At 43.0% G+C, this 19471-nt stretch overlaps 1 protein-coding gene across 1 annotated transcript in view; it reads right to left on the minus strand.

The window, feature by feature from the left end:
• Positions 1-19471, minus strand: part of LOC311231261 (uncharacterized protein) — an 89485-nt gene that overhangs the window by 61684 nt on the left and 8330 nt on the right. The window contains exons 3-6 of the mRNA XM_084317814.1: positions 16265-16385; positions 8173-8375; positions 6136-6219; positions 4536-4701 (exon numbers count right to left, since the gene is read on the minus strand). Of these exons, the coding sequence (XP_084173940.1) occupies positions 4536-4701; positions 6136-6219; positions 8173-8375; positions 16265-16385 (574 nt within the window). The remainder of the gene's footprint in view (positions 1-4535; positions 4702-6135; positions 6220-8172; positions 8376-16264; positions 16386-19471) is intronic.

Consider the following 19471-nt stretch of genomic DNA (forward strand, 5'->3'; position numbering starts at 1 on the left):
ACGTCGGCTGCGTGACTCGACATCAATTAGCTTGTTATTTAGCTTGCCGATGACTTCGTCCTGAGCTGTGCATCTGGCCTCCAGCTCCACCATCCTACCGCGGTGAGAGCTAGCCTGAGTTCTTCCATTAGTTTAGCCATGGTGGCTCCGTCCACGGGGCCGGCCCCGCTTCTCAAGGTTCGCTCAGCCATCACGCTCGTTCTTCTTTTTTCTTTTTTTTGGTTGAATAATACAGGCAGAGCTATGGATGATGTATAGTGGTGGTTCAATTATCTTGAAATAAAAAAAATTGGCTTTTTAAAGTAAAATAAAAGTTCGGTAATGGCAGCGTGGCTCTGAGACGTCTAATCCATACTCGACCCGGAACCGGAACCCCCACCTATCACATTAGTTGAACTTAGAGAGGCGATTGCTGATATGCAATGGGGCAAGGCTACCGGTTGGGACGGCATACCACCGGAACTCTACCTTGCTTTCTGGGATGTACTCGGCCCCTTATTACTTTCAATGATTTTACACTCAATCGAAGAGGGCAATTTTTCCAGAGATGTCAATATGGCGTTTATATCTGTTTTACTCAAGAAGGATAAGGACCCCACTGATTGTGGCAGCTATAGGCCCCTAAGTCTCCTCGGAGCCGATCTCAAGCTATATGCCAAGGTTCTAGCCATCCGACTTCAAAGACATATGACATCTCTAGTTCACCCTGATCAAACTGGCTTTATAAGAGGCCACCTGGCTACTGACAACATCAGATGGTTACTGCACGTAGTTGATGCCAGCAAGGATGTCGCAACCCCTACAGCTGTCATGTCTTTGGACGCAATGAAGGCCTTTGACAGACTGGAGTGGTCTTATTTATGTTGTGCGTGACTTGCATTATGTAGGACAAAGGAAATCAATAGGCTGAATATGATTTATTATCATCATTTTAGGTCTATTATTTTACATTTTAAAAGCATTTCTTTTATCAGTTTAGTGTATTTTAATTGTTTTTAACACACAGACACACACACATGCACACACACAGTATTAAAATAAGAAAGGTGTTATTATTGTTATTGTTTTGGTTGTTTTTGGACTAGACTGTTTGTTTGTCTAATATATAGGGAATATCTGTATGAGTGCTATTTGTTTTTCTAAGCAGTTTCAATTAGCATTTGATGCCCTGTTAAAAAACTAAAATTTGAACTGCAATAAAATGATGATGATGGATCAATATTTGTCTCATTCTTTCCCTCCTTTTTTTTTAGAACGGGTTATTGTTTAATTTACATAATGATTTAATGAATCACAATTGAAAATCAACCCTTAGATACCAGTTTTGATCATATACCAGTACCTGCTTTTTTAAATACACTATAATTCAATATTCTAGAAACACATTTGACTTTGTTGGATTGAACAAAATGGTAAATTGGGACTGTTAACCTACAAGACCATAGACTTCCATTACAACCACTTTTGACCCTAACTGTAAGAGCCATGGTGCCTTGGCAGCCCGGGCGGGGACTGACTCCAATTCTGAGGTGCCAAACATCCATAATAACATCATGCATGTTGTTTTAGAAGTATATTATCTTTGTGCTTACAATAATGAAAAGGTACGGTACACAGTTGGTCTCCCCCTCTGTGCCATTATCAGCACAAAATATGTCAAAATATGATAAAATCCACCATCCCCATGGCTGCAGATCCCGGGGGGGGGGGGCATGTGAATTGTCCCCTCCAATAATAATTATGTGGTACAAGAGTAGTGTATCTACTCCCACTCTGTAATTCTAGTTTCGAAAATACTCCTAAAAGCTTCATTTGCGTATTAAAATCATTAACATTTTCTACCGGGGGACGATGCCCCCGGACCCCCAAACTCGAGTACTGGGTACATGTACTATTAAAATAACCATAGCTTGCTAAATTTTCAACCGTTTGGTTTGTTAAAAACGTCAGAGATGTAGTTATCATACTGCATACTTATAATGGACTTTCATATCAAAACTAAAAAACAATTATAAAAAAGATTCTTCCAAGCGTTTGTAATAAACCAAACCGTTTGTAAATACGTCAAGATTGCGTCACCTTGTTTGTAGAGCTATATCTATATTCTAGCTATGGGGACAATACTATGGTAATTTGACACTGACTTTCTTCCGTCCAAGATGCAAAAAAGAGAAAACTTTTCCATGCATACGTTTGTGCGTTATCCCGTGGTGAATATAAGTATAAGTGATCCGGGATCATTCCTGGGAAGCGAGTAATAGGGTGCAACGTGAATTCTACTATAAGCGTTGGTGTTTCTTGCCTGGACACGCTACTATTTCCAAATCAAATGTATATAATAGGTATTATGTTTCATCATGAATGCATGAAAGGGGGGGGGGGGGGGGGGGGTCGTTTTTTTATGCTTTGATGGCCAGTAACGGCATTCGTGTTGAACACTACAGAAGCCGATCAGCTGGATGGATATGAAAACATTGTTGGATAAAGCTGAAATTGATGTCAGATAGTCCTTACCTGTGGTCGGTGGTATTCCAAAAAAAGAATATTCCAATTGTCTGATCGTGATTTCCAGTATTGGTGTCCATCTGGTCCCGGACATAATTTGGCACAATTTATGGACCAAGTGTGCCAGATGCGTGTCCAAGTGTTCGGATGCAGCGACTTACTCGGCTCCGTCTAAATATAGCGCCCGGAGACATTTGAGTGTAACACAGAGTTAGATATAAGGTTTCAAAGGGTGGGCGACACTGCCATCTGGCAGGATGCAGCCGGTATTGCACTTTGGCGATCTCAAAATCCTTTCATATGGCAACACAGAGGTCAATGGATGAATAATGAATAAAAATTGCGAATAAAAGAAAAACTACCAAAACCCGAGATATCTCGGGTCTGGCCATTAAAGAGTTAAAGCAGTAGTCCACTCAAGCAAGATGGCCACTGGTGAACTATGCAGGAGACTCCGCCTCGAGCCATCTAGTGTTTATATCTGTGGGGAGACCCATGTTACTGACCAGAAACTCTATATCAGTGATGGCCGTCTGTGTGTAGAGCTATTTAACACTTATTTTAACAAAAGAAAACCACTTACATCACCTTTAAACCATAACATCATTCTGTCCGCATCCAACTCGATGTATAAAAAAGCTCACCTCTCTCTTTCTCGCTCTCACTCTCCATGCTGAACTCTTATTTTGCCATCGGTTTAGTAGTTTGGATTTGTTCTTATTTGTTCTTATTTGTTGTACGTTTTTGTTTTGTTTGTTTTATCTGTAATTCTGTATCTTATTTGCATGTATTTATTTAGTTTTGTTTTTCATTTGTTTGTCAGCGTGTGGCACGAGAAAAAGAAAATAATAAAATAAAAACGTGTCTGAATAATCCCCCTGCTGCTCAGTTTCCGTATGATGTTATGCTTTATCTATTCTGTATGCTGTTATGTTTGAGCCTCTCTTACAGCAGGGAGCAGCCCTAAGAGTGGAACCATACCGTGCCAAGACTAACCACACTGCCATCGCCATTCATGCTGCTGTTACATGTACAATAAATGGTAACTAATAACGTGAATGATTCCTGACAAAAACAGTGGTGTTGGCAACTGCTAAATGAATATAGGGGAATACTGGGGATACTGGTATTACTATCACACTATCATTTTACATTTATATTTTGTCATTTAGCTGATTATCCAAAGCGATTTAGCTGATTATCCAAAGCGACTTTCTGTACAACAACTCAGCAGGAAGGGTACAACTCTGGCAGCTAAGGGTAAGTAACATTGTCCATCAAACAGTGTTGTACTGAGTGATACAGACTTGAGTGCATAGTAGCATAGTAGGTAATAATATAGGCAAGGTAAATTCCTTAGCAGCAGAGTGCATACTAGTAAAATACACAAAGGTTAGTAGTTAAATTAAAAAATTAATTTCAGATATTGATTGAATGATGAATTGATTGAGCTTAGATATGCAGACTTGGCAGCAGAAACTGAACAGCGAGGATGGAAAGCTAGGGTTTGTCCGGTGGAAGTAGGATGCAGAGGATTTATAGCACGATCGACTTTATCATTATTGGGAGAGTTGGGGATTCGTGGGCAGAGTTTGCGAAAGGCGGTAAATGAGATGACGAAACACCAGTGAAGGGAGGTGCCCACTTGATAACCATGGTGATATGCTCCTGGTGATATTCTGGCTCTCGCTGCCTAGCTATGGACATGTTGGATTGTGGTGGCCATTGGGGGCCATATGGTAGGGTATGTAGCATTGGCATTGTCAACACCTGGAGATCACATTTGAACCATTTCCTCCTACACGCACGCACGCACGTAGCATAGATGTGTGGCAAGGGGATTGGGTTCATCATTAGGGCACAAGTATCTTATGTTTTTTTACAAATGAAGAAGTTTGGGCGGGTTTTCGGCTGTCCTGACTGTGGTGGTCACATAGTTCTATCACATAGAAGTAACTAACATATACAGTAGAAATCACTGTGAGAATGACGTACGTTAGTCTGCTGATCGATGCAGTATTATAACTCACCGTAAGCACTCTGGGTCAGACGGGCCGACTCCAGCTCATCGGTCAGACGGCGGATCTCTTTGTGGGCCATGGCCAGTCGCCAGGACCCCTCCTCCAGGTCCCGCTCCAGGCGGGCACATTCCCGCTCCACACTCAACACCTGGCCAGACTGCTGCCTGGACTCAGCCTGAAGAGGGACACCCACATCCACACACACCCAACCACTCAGCACGGAGATTCTGCAAGGTTTCACGGGACACTACGATCTGAAGCTGAGATCGAGTAGGTTGGGGGGCGGGGGTGAATTTGAGGACCAATGAGCTAAACTAAGAAAAACAAGCATGCATGTGATATATTCACAGACGGGACAAGCGACAACTCAGAAATGCAGTGTAAAGGAGAATCAATGCCTTGGGAGGCTCCATATCCCATCCGGCATTCAATATTTCACAGCTGGTGCTGTTAAGAGAACTGTTAACACTTTCAGTGCCACGGACGACATATCTCGTTTTATCAGCCCCCCCGTTGAGTGCCCACGACGACAAATATCGTTTTATTAGCGATCTGAATTCATATTTCATCAACCGAGTCTCCCGTTGGTACACCAGCCCCTACAGGAGCTCAGATTGGAAAAAAGCGCCCCCTATCGTCTATCCCTGTGTAACTGCAGGTCAGTCACTTAGACTGGGATCTGTAGATCTCTGGGGGGGGAGCCAACTCGCTCCTTGTGCTGGCGAGCAGTCTGCTCAAGAGCGATCTGCTCGCGGGACGGGAATCAGCCTGGAATATATATTTACAGCAGCCAATAATCAATCAATGAGCATGATCGATATTTGGAATGGCAATCAGGAATTGGAATAATCTTTTTGGAGAACATCTGATCTGAGGTAAGGAATCTATTTTACCAGTCTTGGGATAATCAGAGTTGTATTCGCTGAGATATCAACGTGTCCCCTATGTGTGATGTGGCTGTTTGGCTGTGATCGCTGATGAGGAAATAAGATAATCGATTTTTCAGCTTGCGTCTATAGCGTGCATACGTACACATATACTATCGATAATCTAGCGTTTATTTGAAAACTATTCATAAATAGGCCGGAAAATTACAACGTTTTTGTGTATTCTAGAATATTCCAGTAAATGTCTTTTATCATGGAATCTTTATATTTTCCTTGAAAACAAGGGCTTTTCAAAATGCTATAAAACGAAAATGAACCGATAAAAAAACAATCCGCTTCGACAATGTTGACTGCAAACGAGTCATTGATAAGCGACGGGCAGATTAGACACATAGCCATAATTTAAAACATAGATTAGGCGTTTTTAACGCTAACATTAAAGTGGATGGTGGCATTCAACGGGGTAAATCAACGTTAATCAAAGGCACTGATAGTGTTAAGAGGAGTGGAACAAAAACAAGAGGACGTGGTTACGGTGACATGTTGTTGAATAGGAGACATGCAAAGAACGCTCATGCTTTGTTGTAGAGAGAAAAGAAGTGTGTCTGATTCTCATTGACCTTCTTCCATACTGTTCTCACCACACAGCGCTCATCCAGTGTGTTAGTCACTTTCTGTTTCGGGGATGCAGTATTATTACCCTATTAAAGAAAAGGACATACAGGAATAAAAGTGTGTTTGCTCTGAGCTGCTTTGCGGAGTCCAAAGAGCCTCTTCCATGGGCTCTGGCCGCAGTGTGGTGCCCCCTTGTGGAGAGACTGAGGAATTAAGGTTCAATCACAGACGGTGGAGAAGGTTCGTCTCTCGAGACGTAACATTCTTCTAAAACAAGTCTCAAGTTATGGTCCACATACATCACATGAATCTGGTTGCAAGGTATAATTATACAACCAAGATGAAATATGACTAAGACATGGGATAACACATACAATATACAATAACAAAAGGGAGAGAGGCTTGGGCCAGGAAGTTTTCATTTAACACTTTAACTGCCGGAGGTTAAATTCATGACCATGCATGGGTTGCCAGCTCTATTTGTCTATGGAGAAGTTCCCCTTCTTTGCAGGGCTATAACTTTTTAGATTATATTGCTAGATTGCCATTATTAGGGCCCATTCAATGTCCTATATGTAATGTTCAGGGTGAAGCAACGTTAAACTTTTTCATTCACATATTCATACTAAAGTATGGTCTAAAGTATAAGTATGTTTTAATCTCTTTCTGCAGCTTTCTCCAGAACGTGATCTATAGCCCCAAATGCATTATATTGATGATGAAATACAGTTTGATGGCAATCGGCGCGATATAAAAAATTCCAACTGGACATGGTTCTAGAAGTTACTACACGTCATCTGATGTTGACCGGATGGCCGAGGGGGCGTTTATAATTCCGTGGGCAGCGTTATACCATTCATCTAATGTGGGTCATATGTTCATCAGATCAGTTAGTATAGAAGACATTGAAAAATAACGCTGAATCTTACCGTATCTTCCTCGCGCCGTTGGGCGATGAGCGTGGAGTATACATTTTCCTATTATGGGATGTTGAAATACCCGGTCCATTTCCAGGTTGTATAATGGTATATACGTCCAAATCATGTTGTTTATAGAGTTATTGGCAATGGATCGCTATGTATTGTGACGAGCTAGAGTGCCGGGACCTATACCGAGTGCCCGGAAGTAATATGGGTGAACAGCACATCGTCCAAGTAACTTCCTGTTTGGCGATTGCGCCGATCGGCCACCAGATGGCGCTCTTGAACCGCTAGAGCAGGGGTCGGGAACCTATGGCTCGCGAGCCATATATGGCTCTTCTGGTGACAGCATATGGCTCCCAGAAATTTGAGTAAAAAAAAATGTTAAATAATTTTTTTTTATACTGGTGATATTTCTTAATAATACTGTGTAATTTTAAAGTAAACAGAAATTCGTTTTAAAGATACAGCTAATAGTATCTGTAGCTGAAGATATAACGAGCAGAGCTGGCGAGGGAACACAAGTGGACAGAAATAAAAAAATCTTCAACCTGAAGACCAGCTGATTCTTAAAACTTGGAATGAGCTTCCTGTGACATACCACACAATGCAGCGTGAGTATTGCCGTATTGACCATGTTTGGCTCTACATATGCATGTGGGCAGTCATTCTCGCATATGAGGAACATTAAGACCAACCTACGCTCACGTTTAACTGATGGAAGCCTCAACGCCTGCATGAAGCTCAATCTCACCACGTATGAACCAGATTACAAGGCCATCAGCAAAACCATGCAGCACTAGAAGTCGCATTAAAAGTAAGACATATTTAATTTATTATATGTTAAAAATACTATATGGCTCTCAATGAAATATATTTAGAAATATTTGGCTTTTATGGCTCTCCCAGTCAAAAAGGTTCCTGACCCCTGCGCTAGAGGGTTCAGTGGGGCGTTTTGGTGGGTCTCAGGCCAGCGGCTGGGAGATATGAATCCGATCACAGATTTTTTAAATATTGATATCAAAGACTAGTTACGGCGTCTTCGGCAACTTGAGCATGGCGGGGAAGGACGCCTAAACACGTCTTTCGGCACTTAAAGTGTTAATGCATTCATTCATTCAACCTTTATTTAGAATTCTCTGGAGAATCATCAAGTGTGGACCCTCATTTACGATGGCAAGATTCCACCATGGACAGTGGCGGCTACAACAAAGCTCCTCTTACCTGGTCTGAAGTGTCTTCTGCCTCCCCCTGGCTGGTGAACAGAGTGTCTCTGTGGCTCATGGGGCCATCAGGGCCCTCGTCCCTCTCCAGCAGAGTGGCCCTCTCTGCTAGTAGGTAGGCCACCTGCTCACTGGGGTTGCTATGGATGACCTCGGACAGCCCCTCCTGGTACAGCATCTCAGCCACCTCGTTTATCTGGGCATCTGGTCATAGAGAGAAGAGTGAGTTATGTATAGGACATGTATTTGACAAGCAACTTGTTTTCTTTACCGTCTGCAACCCATACTATACAAATGCATATTATTCTACAGCCATACACACTTAATAACACACATAGTAATTGTCAATTATGACCAAAACATTTGAAATTCAAAATAGTTAACATTCAGCCACTAGATGTTGCACTACTACAGCACCAGCATGTCATTTATCAGGTGCATTTCACTTTTGGAAATGGGAAGTAGGGAGGGTGGGATACATGCACGTAACATGTAAACAACAACATTAATTTAGCTTTTTTTATGATAAATTCATTAATCAATCATTTTGGGGGGGGGGAAGCAATACTTTTATTCCACACTTTTCTAAAGGCTCTGTAGATGTATTATTTTTATGATTACTCATTAGCTACTAAAACATATTCAGGAAAGAACTTTCAATTAAACAAAACTAAATGTATGAACATAAATAGCTCCCTTCCAAAGCCAGAAACCAGAGAACTCAGATTCAACCTGTTGAAACACTGTTGCCACGATACCAATCTCTCCGTCTCACGCAGACACACTCCACTACAGCTGTGTAGAAAGCCACATTGGATTTACATTTTAAATACAGTAGGAATGTGTGAAGGAATGCCTTACTGCAACTTGAAAGGTGCAAAAACACATGTTACCAATCAATGATCGTGGGCCGGTTTCGCAGGTGTTTGGCCCCCCCTCTTCCACCAAAACACTCTCCAACAGGACAACTCTCCACCCACCTCAAACCCCACGTCAAGAGCCTGGGTGTAATCTTTGACCCAGAGCTCAAATTCGACCGGCAGGTAAATGCCGTAGTCAAGTCATGCTTCTTCCAACTCTGCAACATCAGTAAAATAAAAACAATCCTTTCACCCGTCGACCTGGAAACAGTAGTCAATGCATTCATCACATCACGCCTTGACTACTGCAATGCCCTCTACACCGGCATCAGTCAGGCAGCCATGTCCCGCCTCAAAACGGTCCAGCACTCTGCAGCTAGGTTCCTTACCGGCACCAGAAAGAGAGAGCACATCACCCCAGTCCTAGCCTCCCTACACTGGCTCCCAGTCCCACTTAGAATAGATTTCAAAATCCTCCTCCTCACCTTCAAGGCACTATCGGGTGCAGCACCCCTATACATCACCGAGCTCATCACCCCCTACGCAGCACCCAGGTCCCTAAGATCCTCCAACCAGGCTCGGCTGGCCCCCCCCCCCTCAGTAGAAAGCTATCTGGCTGCATGTTAGCCTAGCTTAGCACAATGAATAGAAGCGGACAGTGCCGGTTAGCCTTCAAGAGGGGTGTTAGTTGGACAATGCCTAGGCTTTGCAGCCGGATAGCTTTCTACTGAACGCACAGAGAGGAAACTGGTATCTATCTTCTTGTCTCTCTCTGGTCAAAATGTTGGCATGTTCCTTTAAGAAGTAAGTAAAAAGTAAGTAAAGTCAATATACATATATACAATATACAATACAGAGTAAAATGAGTAACAGTGAGGTACAATGAGGTACAAAACGTAGGGTAGGGTGCAAATGAGGTATGAATGTAGTGCAAATCTCTATAATAATAGATAAATATAAAGTGTGTTAAAGTGTCTAAAGTGGGCGGCTGGGTGGCGCAGCGGAGATTGCGCTCGTCACCAATGCGAGAGACTCCGGTCTCGAATCCGGGTGTCAGCATTGCCTCCGGCTTGGGCCAGCCGTCATACTAACTCGTTTGGCTGAGTTAGCGGGAGGGAAGTCGATGGGGTGGTAATCTGGCGTTGTGGACAGCGACTCCTACAGGTCAGGTCAGGGCGCCTGCACAGCAAAAGACAGGAAGTGGTGAAGGCAGTGTGACCTCCCACGCGTTACACTTCACCAATGAGAGTCAGCGCTGTCAGGTGAAAAGAGAGCCGCTGGCTGTCTCCTATGTATCAGAGGAAGCATGTGGTAGACCTCAGGGCTCCCTTGACCGACCAGTAGGGGGCACATGCGCACAACGACCAGGTAGGGGAGGGGGGAATTGGCATAACGACTAAATTGGGATGGGAGGAAAAGCACAGAAAATCAGGCAGAGAAAAAGATAAAAAAAAAAAAGTGTCTAAGGTGAATAAAGTGAGTGGTAAGGTGAGTGTTTTTTAAAGTGAGTGTGTACATGTGGATGTGTGTGCAGTGTGTGTAGATGATGGGTTGTTGTTACATAGTGTCATTGTCATTGAGCATCCTGATGGCCTGGGGATAGAAGCTCCTTCTGAGTATCTCTGTACTGGCCATGAGACTCCGGTAGCACTTGCCTGACCGCAGCAGTTTAAAGAGGCAGTTGTTTGGGTGACTAGAGTCTTTGATTATTCTCTTAGCCTTGGCCCTGCAACGCTTGTCATAAACGTCCTGGAGAGTGGGAAGCCCACCTCCAATTGTGCGCTCGGCTGAACGGGCCACTCTCTGTAGTCTGCTGCGGTCTTGTGCGGTGCTATTACCAAACCAGGAGGTGATGTTACCAGTCAGGATGCTCTCTATTGTGCACGAGTAGAAGTTCTTGAGGATCTTCTGACTCACTTTGAACTTCCCTAGGCGCCTAAGGAAGTAGAGGTGTTGCCGTGCCTTCTTCACTGCACTGTTAATGTGTGTGGTCCATGTCAAGTCCTCGGATATGTGGACTCCGAGGTACTTAAAACTGCTCACTCTCTCGACCGGTCCCCCGTTGACAATACCATTGACTGTCATCAATGCTTGTGCCCTGGCAGTCACACTTAAATCACACATTATTACTGTTATTAACTGTAGCTGTGTTTACCCTGCTGTGATACATCTGTGAACAGGGTCCATTGTTCTGAAAGCCGGTAGATTAAGGTGAGACAGTTTACCCCCGAAATCGCCATTTTCTTTTTTTCTCTCGACGATATTGAGATTGTTATATTTAGCTTCCTTAACACTTTGAGTGCCGGCTATTATCCTCTTCCTGTAGAAAATGTGCCACGCTTTAAAATATAGGCAATTGGGGCGGCTGGGTGGCGCAGCGGACAAGGCGCTCATCACCAACGCAAGAGACACTGGTATCGAATCCAGCTGTCAGCGTTGCTTCCGGCTTGGCCGGCCGTCATACTGGCTCGATTGGCAGAGTCAGCGGGAGGGAAGCCGGTGGGTGGGTCTGGGTCGTCTGGGACAGCGACTCCTACAGTTCGGTCGGGGCGCCTGCACAGCGAGGGAAGGATCTAAGAGAGGTAGTGTGACCTAAGCCTTCCACACGTTACACTCTCTCAAGTGAGAATCCGCGCTGCCAGGTGAAAAGAAGTGGTGGGCTGGGTACACATGTGTCGGAGGAAGCATGTGATAGTCTCCGCCCTCCCAGACCGACGGTAGGGGGTAGAGTGCGCAATGACCAGGAAGGGGATTGGGAATTGGCATAACGACTAACATTGGGAGGGGAGAAAAACAGAAAAAGGAGGAAAAATATAATTAAAAAAAAAATATATATAGGCAATTTCACTGTGCATCGCGGTGTTTGCAGGGCTATATCTATATTCTATATTATAGCTATGGAGACAATACTATGGCTCATTTGACAGTAACTATCCCTTGCTCAACATGTAAAAAAGAAAAAAAAATGCATGTATACGTTCGCGTGTTATACCATGGTGAATATTGTATAGTTTCAGAGTGATCCTGGGTAATTCCTGGAAACTGCGTTATGGAGTGATATGTGAATTTTGCTAAAGACGTTCGCGTTGCTCGCCTGGACAAGTTACTATTTCCAAATCAAAGGTATATAATAGGTATTATGTTTCATCATGAATGCATCAAAGGGGGGGGGGGGGTCGTTTTTTGATGCTCTGATCGTCAGCAACGGCATTTTTTTTTTTAATACTACATACGTTGATCGTTGCGATCGATGTGAAATCATTGTTGGATCAAAGTAGGATTGATGTCATATAGTCCTTACCTTTACTAGGAGATATCCCAAAAAGAATATTCCAATTGTCTGATCGCGATTTCCAGTATTGATGTCCATCGGGTCCCTGACATGAACTGGCACAAAATATGCATGGTGTGTGCTGAACACGTTTCAAAGTGCTCGGATGAAGTGATTTACTTGGCTTGGTCTAAATTCTCAGCCCGGACCATATACGATGTAACACACAGTGTGAAATAAGGTTTCAAAGGGTATGCAATACTGCCACCTAGCAGGATTCGGCCGGTATTGCACTCTCTGCGTCTCAGGATGAGTCCCGATGATACACCGAGGTCTGTGACACTGCATAGAATAAAAAGAAAAAACAATGAAAACCTGAGAAATCTTGAGTTTTGGCGCTCAACCGCTGGCGAGATAACCCGATAAATCTCGGGTCTGATGCAGAAAGTGTTAACCTCTTCCACCAGACGGGTCCGGTACCGGTATTTGCATATATAAACATAAAATTCAGAAAACTTGCAATTAGGGGTGTAACGGTACACAGAAGCCACGGTTCGGTACGTACCTCGGTATTGGGGTTACGGTTCGGTACGAGTTCGGTACAACAGAAAAAATATATTTATGATAATTATATAATTTTTTTTCTTTTTTTTTATATTATATTTATGATAATAATAATAATTATTATTAAATAGAATAATTTTCTATATGCTTGCCGTGGTAGTCAGTGATACTGGTGTCATTCAGTGTTCAGGCATCCACTTGCCTACTGCCCCTTTAACAACTTATCCTTGCGCATCCAGTTTCACTTCCAGAGAGAATTAACTTCACGTCGAGACTGAAAACTAGAGAACAGATGACATGTTACTTACAACAATGGCAGAGGATTATTTGGATTTAAACACAGTGGAGCTCAGATGATCTGTCCGGAAAAGTATGTTTCTTCTTTTTATTTGATGAGCTGTGCCTGTGAGTCCGGCGGGGGAGAATGTTGATGTGTTTGTTGGCGCGTGTGTGTGTGTGTGTGTCGGCGACGCGTGTGTGTTTCTTTCCATTGGTTTCATTTGGGTAACGTTATTGAGCGAACAATAAAACGACCCTGCAGCTGTTCCAAAAATGTGCCTTTCTCGTGCACTTTCGCCGCTCTGAACTGAAGTCGGAGAGGGAGGGATGCGGAGCGTTTTGCGCGCGCTCCCGACTGCGTGTGTGTTTCCCCATGCGCGCCATGTGTGTGGGGTGCTCCGTGTCCCTCTCTCCCTCTCTCCCTCTCTGTCTCTCTCTCTCACCCTCTCTCTCGCTCGCTCGTCACAGTCTGTATCCCGACTGTGACGGTGTGCCGCGCGCTGTTCTCGCATGTGCGACTGGTGTGTTTGCGCTGAGGCGTATTCGCCGTATGGCGTGCGTACCGCACCGTGATGGCCGTACCGTAAATTCGCGGGACGAATACACGTACCGTTACACCCCTACTTGCAATACATTTTTTCTCTTCGTTTTTAAGTACATAACAAACTGGGAAAGTTTGCATCTTTCATAGTGATATCTATATTAACATTTATTTGTTTAGCCTATTAACACTTTCAGTGCCCAGCAGGGGGCGCACATTTAGTGCTTGAATGCCCACCATCCACTTCAATGTTAGCGTTAATATCGCCTAATCTATGTTTTAAATGATGGCTATGTGTCTAATCTGCCCGTAGCTTATCAATGACTAATTTTCCAGTCAACATTGTCAAAGCGGATTGTTTTTTTATCTGTTCATTTCCGTTTTATAGCATTTTGAAAAGCCCTCGTTTTCAAGAAGAAAAAAAAAGATTCCATGATAATCGCCCTGTACTGTAATATTCTAGAACGTTGTCATTTTTCGGCCTATTTATGAATCGTTTTCAAATAAACGCTAGATTATCGATAGTATATGTGTACGTGTGCACGCTGGTGCCGCAAGCTGAAAATCGATTCTCTCAGTTCCTGATCGCTCTTACAGTCAAACAGCCATATCACATTATAGGGGAAAAGCTTATATCTCCGTGAAAACGGGTCTGATTATCCTAAGACTGGTAAAATAGATTCCTTACCTGAGATCAGATGGTATCTAAATGGATTATTCCAATTCCTGATCGCCATTCCAAAAATCTATCCTTTTATTGATCCCACGCGTATACTGTAAAACACATATTAGACGCTGTGCTGAGGGTCCAGAATGAATCTGATCGGCTCCGGTTACATGCGTGAGAAGTAAAATGTGGATTCCAGAGTTTTTTTTTCTCATCGATTTTCATTGAGTCCAATCCAAAATGATGCATTACCATCTGGGAGACGATAGGGGGCGCTTTTTTCACATCTGAGCGCCTGGCGGGGCAGGTTTACCAACGAGAGACTCGGTTGATGAAATAAGAAATTCAGATCGCTAATAAAAAAAATAAAACGAGAATTCTCGTGATGGGCTGATAACCCGAGTTATCTCGTGATGGGCATTCAAAGTGTTAAGGGGTACTGTCTCGCCTTAACAGGAGAAATGAGAGGACAGTGGGAGAAAGGGTTGCAATGAGGGAGAAACGGGGGAGAAATTGGGGTGTCGACAGGTATGATAAACTACTCCCTCTAGTAGTCTGATGCTGTTGAAATACTGTATAGGGGGCAGAGGTAGCCTAAAGGTTAGAGAAGCGGGTTTGTGACCGGAAGGTCGCCGTATCTATCCCCCGGCCAGCAGGAAAAATCTGGGCTGGGGAAGTGAATGAATAACTCTCTCCCATACCCTTAACTCTTTGGACGCCAGACCCTATGATAGTCAGGTTATCTCGTCATGCGTTGAGCGCCAGGACCCCCGAAAACCAGAGTATTGTTGGGTTTTCATCGTTATTTCTTTTATTCGATATTTCCATTCATTACAGGCACACAGACTCTGGGTTAACATGGGGAATCATCCTGAGAATGCCAAAGTGCAATACCGGCCGCATCCACCCAGGTGGCAGTATCGAGCACCCTTTGAAACATTATATCTTGGCCTGTGCGTCGATCAAATGTCTCCGGGCCCACTTTTCTTTGTCGGGCGAGGCGGGTGGGTATCCCGATCCCATTGAGAAGCGTCAAATGCCTCCGATGCATCTGTTGTGGTGGATTATGTTGGCGACACGATGGACACCGGTACTTGGACTCGCGATCAGACAATTGGAATATTCTTTTTGGGGTACCTCCTAGTGAAGGTAAGGATTAATATTATAACAATCCTGCTGTGATCCAACCATGACTTCACCCCGATCGCAACATGTGTGTGTAACGTTACTCCACAACATATGCCGTTGGTGACGATCAAAGCATCAAAAAACTACCCCCCCCCCCCCCCGCATTCATGATGAAACATAATACCTATAGTATATATTTGATTTGGAAATAGTACCGTGTCCAGGCGAGAAACGGCAACGCTTTTAGTGAAATGCACGTATTGCTGCATAGCGTCATTTTCTGGGATTAGACAGTATCACTCTAAAACTATACTCATATTCACCACGGTATAAAACGGGAATGTATGGATGAAAAAATAATTTCTTTTTCACATATTGAACGATAGATAGTCGATGTCAAATGGGCCATAGTATTGTATCCATAGCTATAATATAGAATATAGTTATAGCCCTGCAAACACCGCCACTTATTCCTATCTCTTAGAGCTTGGTGTGGTAGGAACAAACTATGCTCAAATCCGTGGCATCCATTGAGTTAACACCAACCGCTGAAGTGCCCTTGAGCAAGGCACTAAACCTCCAACTGCTCCAGTGGAGTTGCTTAGTGGCCAACGGTGTCAGACTGTGGTTGTACTGGGCAGCTCCCAGGTGTGAATGGAACGGTGTGAATGTGAAGCAGGGCGTAGCTGAAAAAGAGCATCCGTGCTCAGCGAACCTACTCTGGGTAAATAAAGGTTAACATTTTTAAAACATTTAAATAAAAAGTAAATAGGAGGTTCCCACCTTGCTGGAGCAGCAGGCGATGCAGCTGGACTCTCAGCTGGTCATTCTCCTCTTGGATCTCCTGAGCCAACACATGCTTCTCCTCTGTGAGGGTGCGGATCTGTTCCAGGGACATTTGCACCTGAGAGAGACAGACAGACAGAGTTAACCACAGCCGGTCACTGGAGCACTGTCAGACACGGGTGTTAAAGGCCCAATCCATGACTTGTTGGGCCGTATATATACATACATTCGGAAAGAGTTTGAATTGTCGATGGAATTATTTGCATTTGGATTAGATACCCTAACCCTAACCAAAAAGTAAATGCACAAACTACCTCTTGGAGGCCTCATCCATCCTTTTATCATGTTACTTATGAATCATTGTAATTTTAAACTGTACAGGCTGTGTATTCAAAAAATGTGTTTAACATGAGAGTCAACCTGTTCATTTCTGCGACTAGGATGGAAGGTGTGACACTTTTATTCCACGCGCTTAACACTTTGAGTGCCACGCCGGGTTTTCCTTTTTACCCCCTTGATGCCACCATCCACTTCAATGTTAACGTTAATATCGCCTAATCTATGTTTTAAATTATGGCTATGTGTCTAATCTGCCCGTCGCTTATCAAAGACTATTTTCCAGTCAGTGCTGTCAAGGCAGATTGGTTTTTTATCGCGTCATTTCCGTTTCAGAGCATTTAGAAAAGCACCCGTTTTGAGATAAAAAACAGTTCATTCTGGACCATTCTATGAAAATCGTCTTTTACTGGAATATTCCACAACGTTGATATTCGTCGGCCTATTCATGAATCGTTTTCAAATAAACGCTAGATGATCAATATTATACGTGCACGCAAGCACATTCGGGCCGCGCACGGATAATCGCCGCGTTGATTTCCTCTTGGACTTTTACAGTGAAACCGAAAGAGCCCATTTCACAAAACAGCTTATAACTTCATCAAAATTTGTCTGATTATCCTAACACTGATAACATAGATTCCTTACCTGACATCAGATGGTATCCAACTGGTATATTCCAATTCCTGATCACCATTCGAAAAAATCGATAAGTGTATAGATCCAACGCGATACAGTAGAACTCCATGATCAGCGGGGCTCAGAGGCTCCAGAATGAACTGTGGTAACCCCGGCTGGATCAGTGGACTGGAAAATGTGGAGTACAGGATTTTTTTCCCCCATCCATTTTCATTGAGTCCATTCCAAAATCCCTTATGTCATCTGGGAGACGATAGGGGGCGCTTTTTTCCATATGATCGCCGGCGGTGCTCGTGTATACTCGGGTAGGCTCGCGTGATGCAATATGATTTCAGATCGCTAAAAAAAAATAAAAATCAGAGAAATCTCGTGAGTGGCTTTCAACCACATTAATAGTGATTTTTTTTTTTTTTTTTAAACAAACATGGATTATTGTAATGTGACTCAAAGATGTGATACTGAGCTACTTCCCTGGCATATACATAAAATATAGCCAACGCTAAAAAATTAAACTTTAAAAAAAAAAAAATGTTATTTGACGAGGATTGCGACAAGGGTGACTGGAGGGTTAAGTGCCTTGCACACCACACTTACACAACACAAGCATATTTATTACATGCACACACTTCTGCTACTTACACTGTATAATTTTATTTATTTATTTATCCACTGTTTTTTACCTTCTAAAAAACATATAACTTGTATTGTATAGTTTGTATAGAGTGTTGTGTATTGTTGCTTACAAATCTACTACGGTTGAGGATCCGTATTTCGTTTTTCTGAATGTATTGTGACGAGCCTGGTGGTGTTCAGGCTCGACACGGACCAAAACAAACAAATACAATTACCACACAAGCACAATTTCAATAAATAAATGATATTTATTGATTAACACTTTGATTACCACTGGTGAACATGGTAAAACCCTGTTAAATGCCACCACCGACTTCAATAATGTCCACTGATAAAGCAATATCAGTGGACATGACAAGCAAAAAAGGTAAAAGCCATAGTGGCAGCAATAAATCTTCAACAGCTTCAACACTAAGAAGAAAAATAGAGAGAGAGAGCTGGGCTTATTTCACGTTCTGCTTCCTTATCAGAGAAACACTCGCTTGAAAAACAGGAAGCTGACCTGGAAGCAATGAAAGCCAATATCAGAGCTAAAAAGGAAAGGCTTGAGCTTCAAACTGATATTGATGCTGCAACAGCCTAAATTAAAACATTGGAAGCTTTTGAGGATGATGGCTCTGATCCTGACCTAGCCAGGGGGAGGAGCAGTATGACACTGGTCAGCCAGATGAAAATTATGATTTCCTGGATGAAGAGAACCAAGGAAAACCTGTGGAGAAGGAAAATAAAAAGAGTTTCATAGACTTTAATTCAATTAACTCAAGTCATGCAGCCTCTAGTGGTCATGTCCAAGTATTACAATCAAGGCCCACAACAAGGACAGAAGCATCAGCACAGCAGCATCACTCCATCCAAGTCAGACAAAGCTCTCGGACAGAAAGCAATGACTTTATCCAAGTAATGCAGCGACAAAATGAAATAACTGAAATGCTAATGAAGGAGCAATGCTTAACATTACTCCCATCCAGAGAAATACCCATCTTTAAAGGAGATCCATTACAGTACCTTTCATTCATCAGAATGTTCGAACATACAATAGAAGATAAAACTGACAATTACAAAGACAGGCTGTTCTTTCTAGAGCAGTACACAGAAGGCCAAGCTAAAGACTTGGTAAAAGGTTGCCAATACATGGAGCCAAAAAAGGGCTTTTTGGAAGCCAAAAGACTGCTCCAAGAGAACTATGGACATCAACTCTTAATCGCAGCAGCTACTTTGGACAAAATGTTTAACTGGAATGCCATCAAGAGCGAAGATAGAAAAGCACTTCATTCTTATGCTATCTTTCTTCGTGGATGTTGTAACACAATGGAAGATGTTGAGTTTTTGGATGAAATGAATAGCACATCAAACATGAGAAATGTGATCATGAAACTCCCATTTCAACTTAGGGAAAAGTGGAGAACAAATGCATATACATATTACGAACACAATAAGAGAAGAGCAAAGTTTCCAATATTGGTCGACTTCATTGAAAAGCATGCACGCATTATATCAGACCCCATGTTTGGAGACATACAGGACGTCATGCCAAAAAGGGATATCAAAGTGTACAAATCACCCAGCAATAAGCCTGCTCATGGGTATAAGGGAAGT

Source organism: Notolepis coatsorum, assembly GCF_963971535.1.
Source record: "Notolepis coatsorum genome assembly, chromosome: 6".
Lineage (NCBI taxonomy): Eukaryota > Metazoa > Chordata > Actinopteri > Aulopiformes > Paralepididae > Notolepis > Notolepis coatsorum.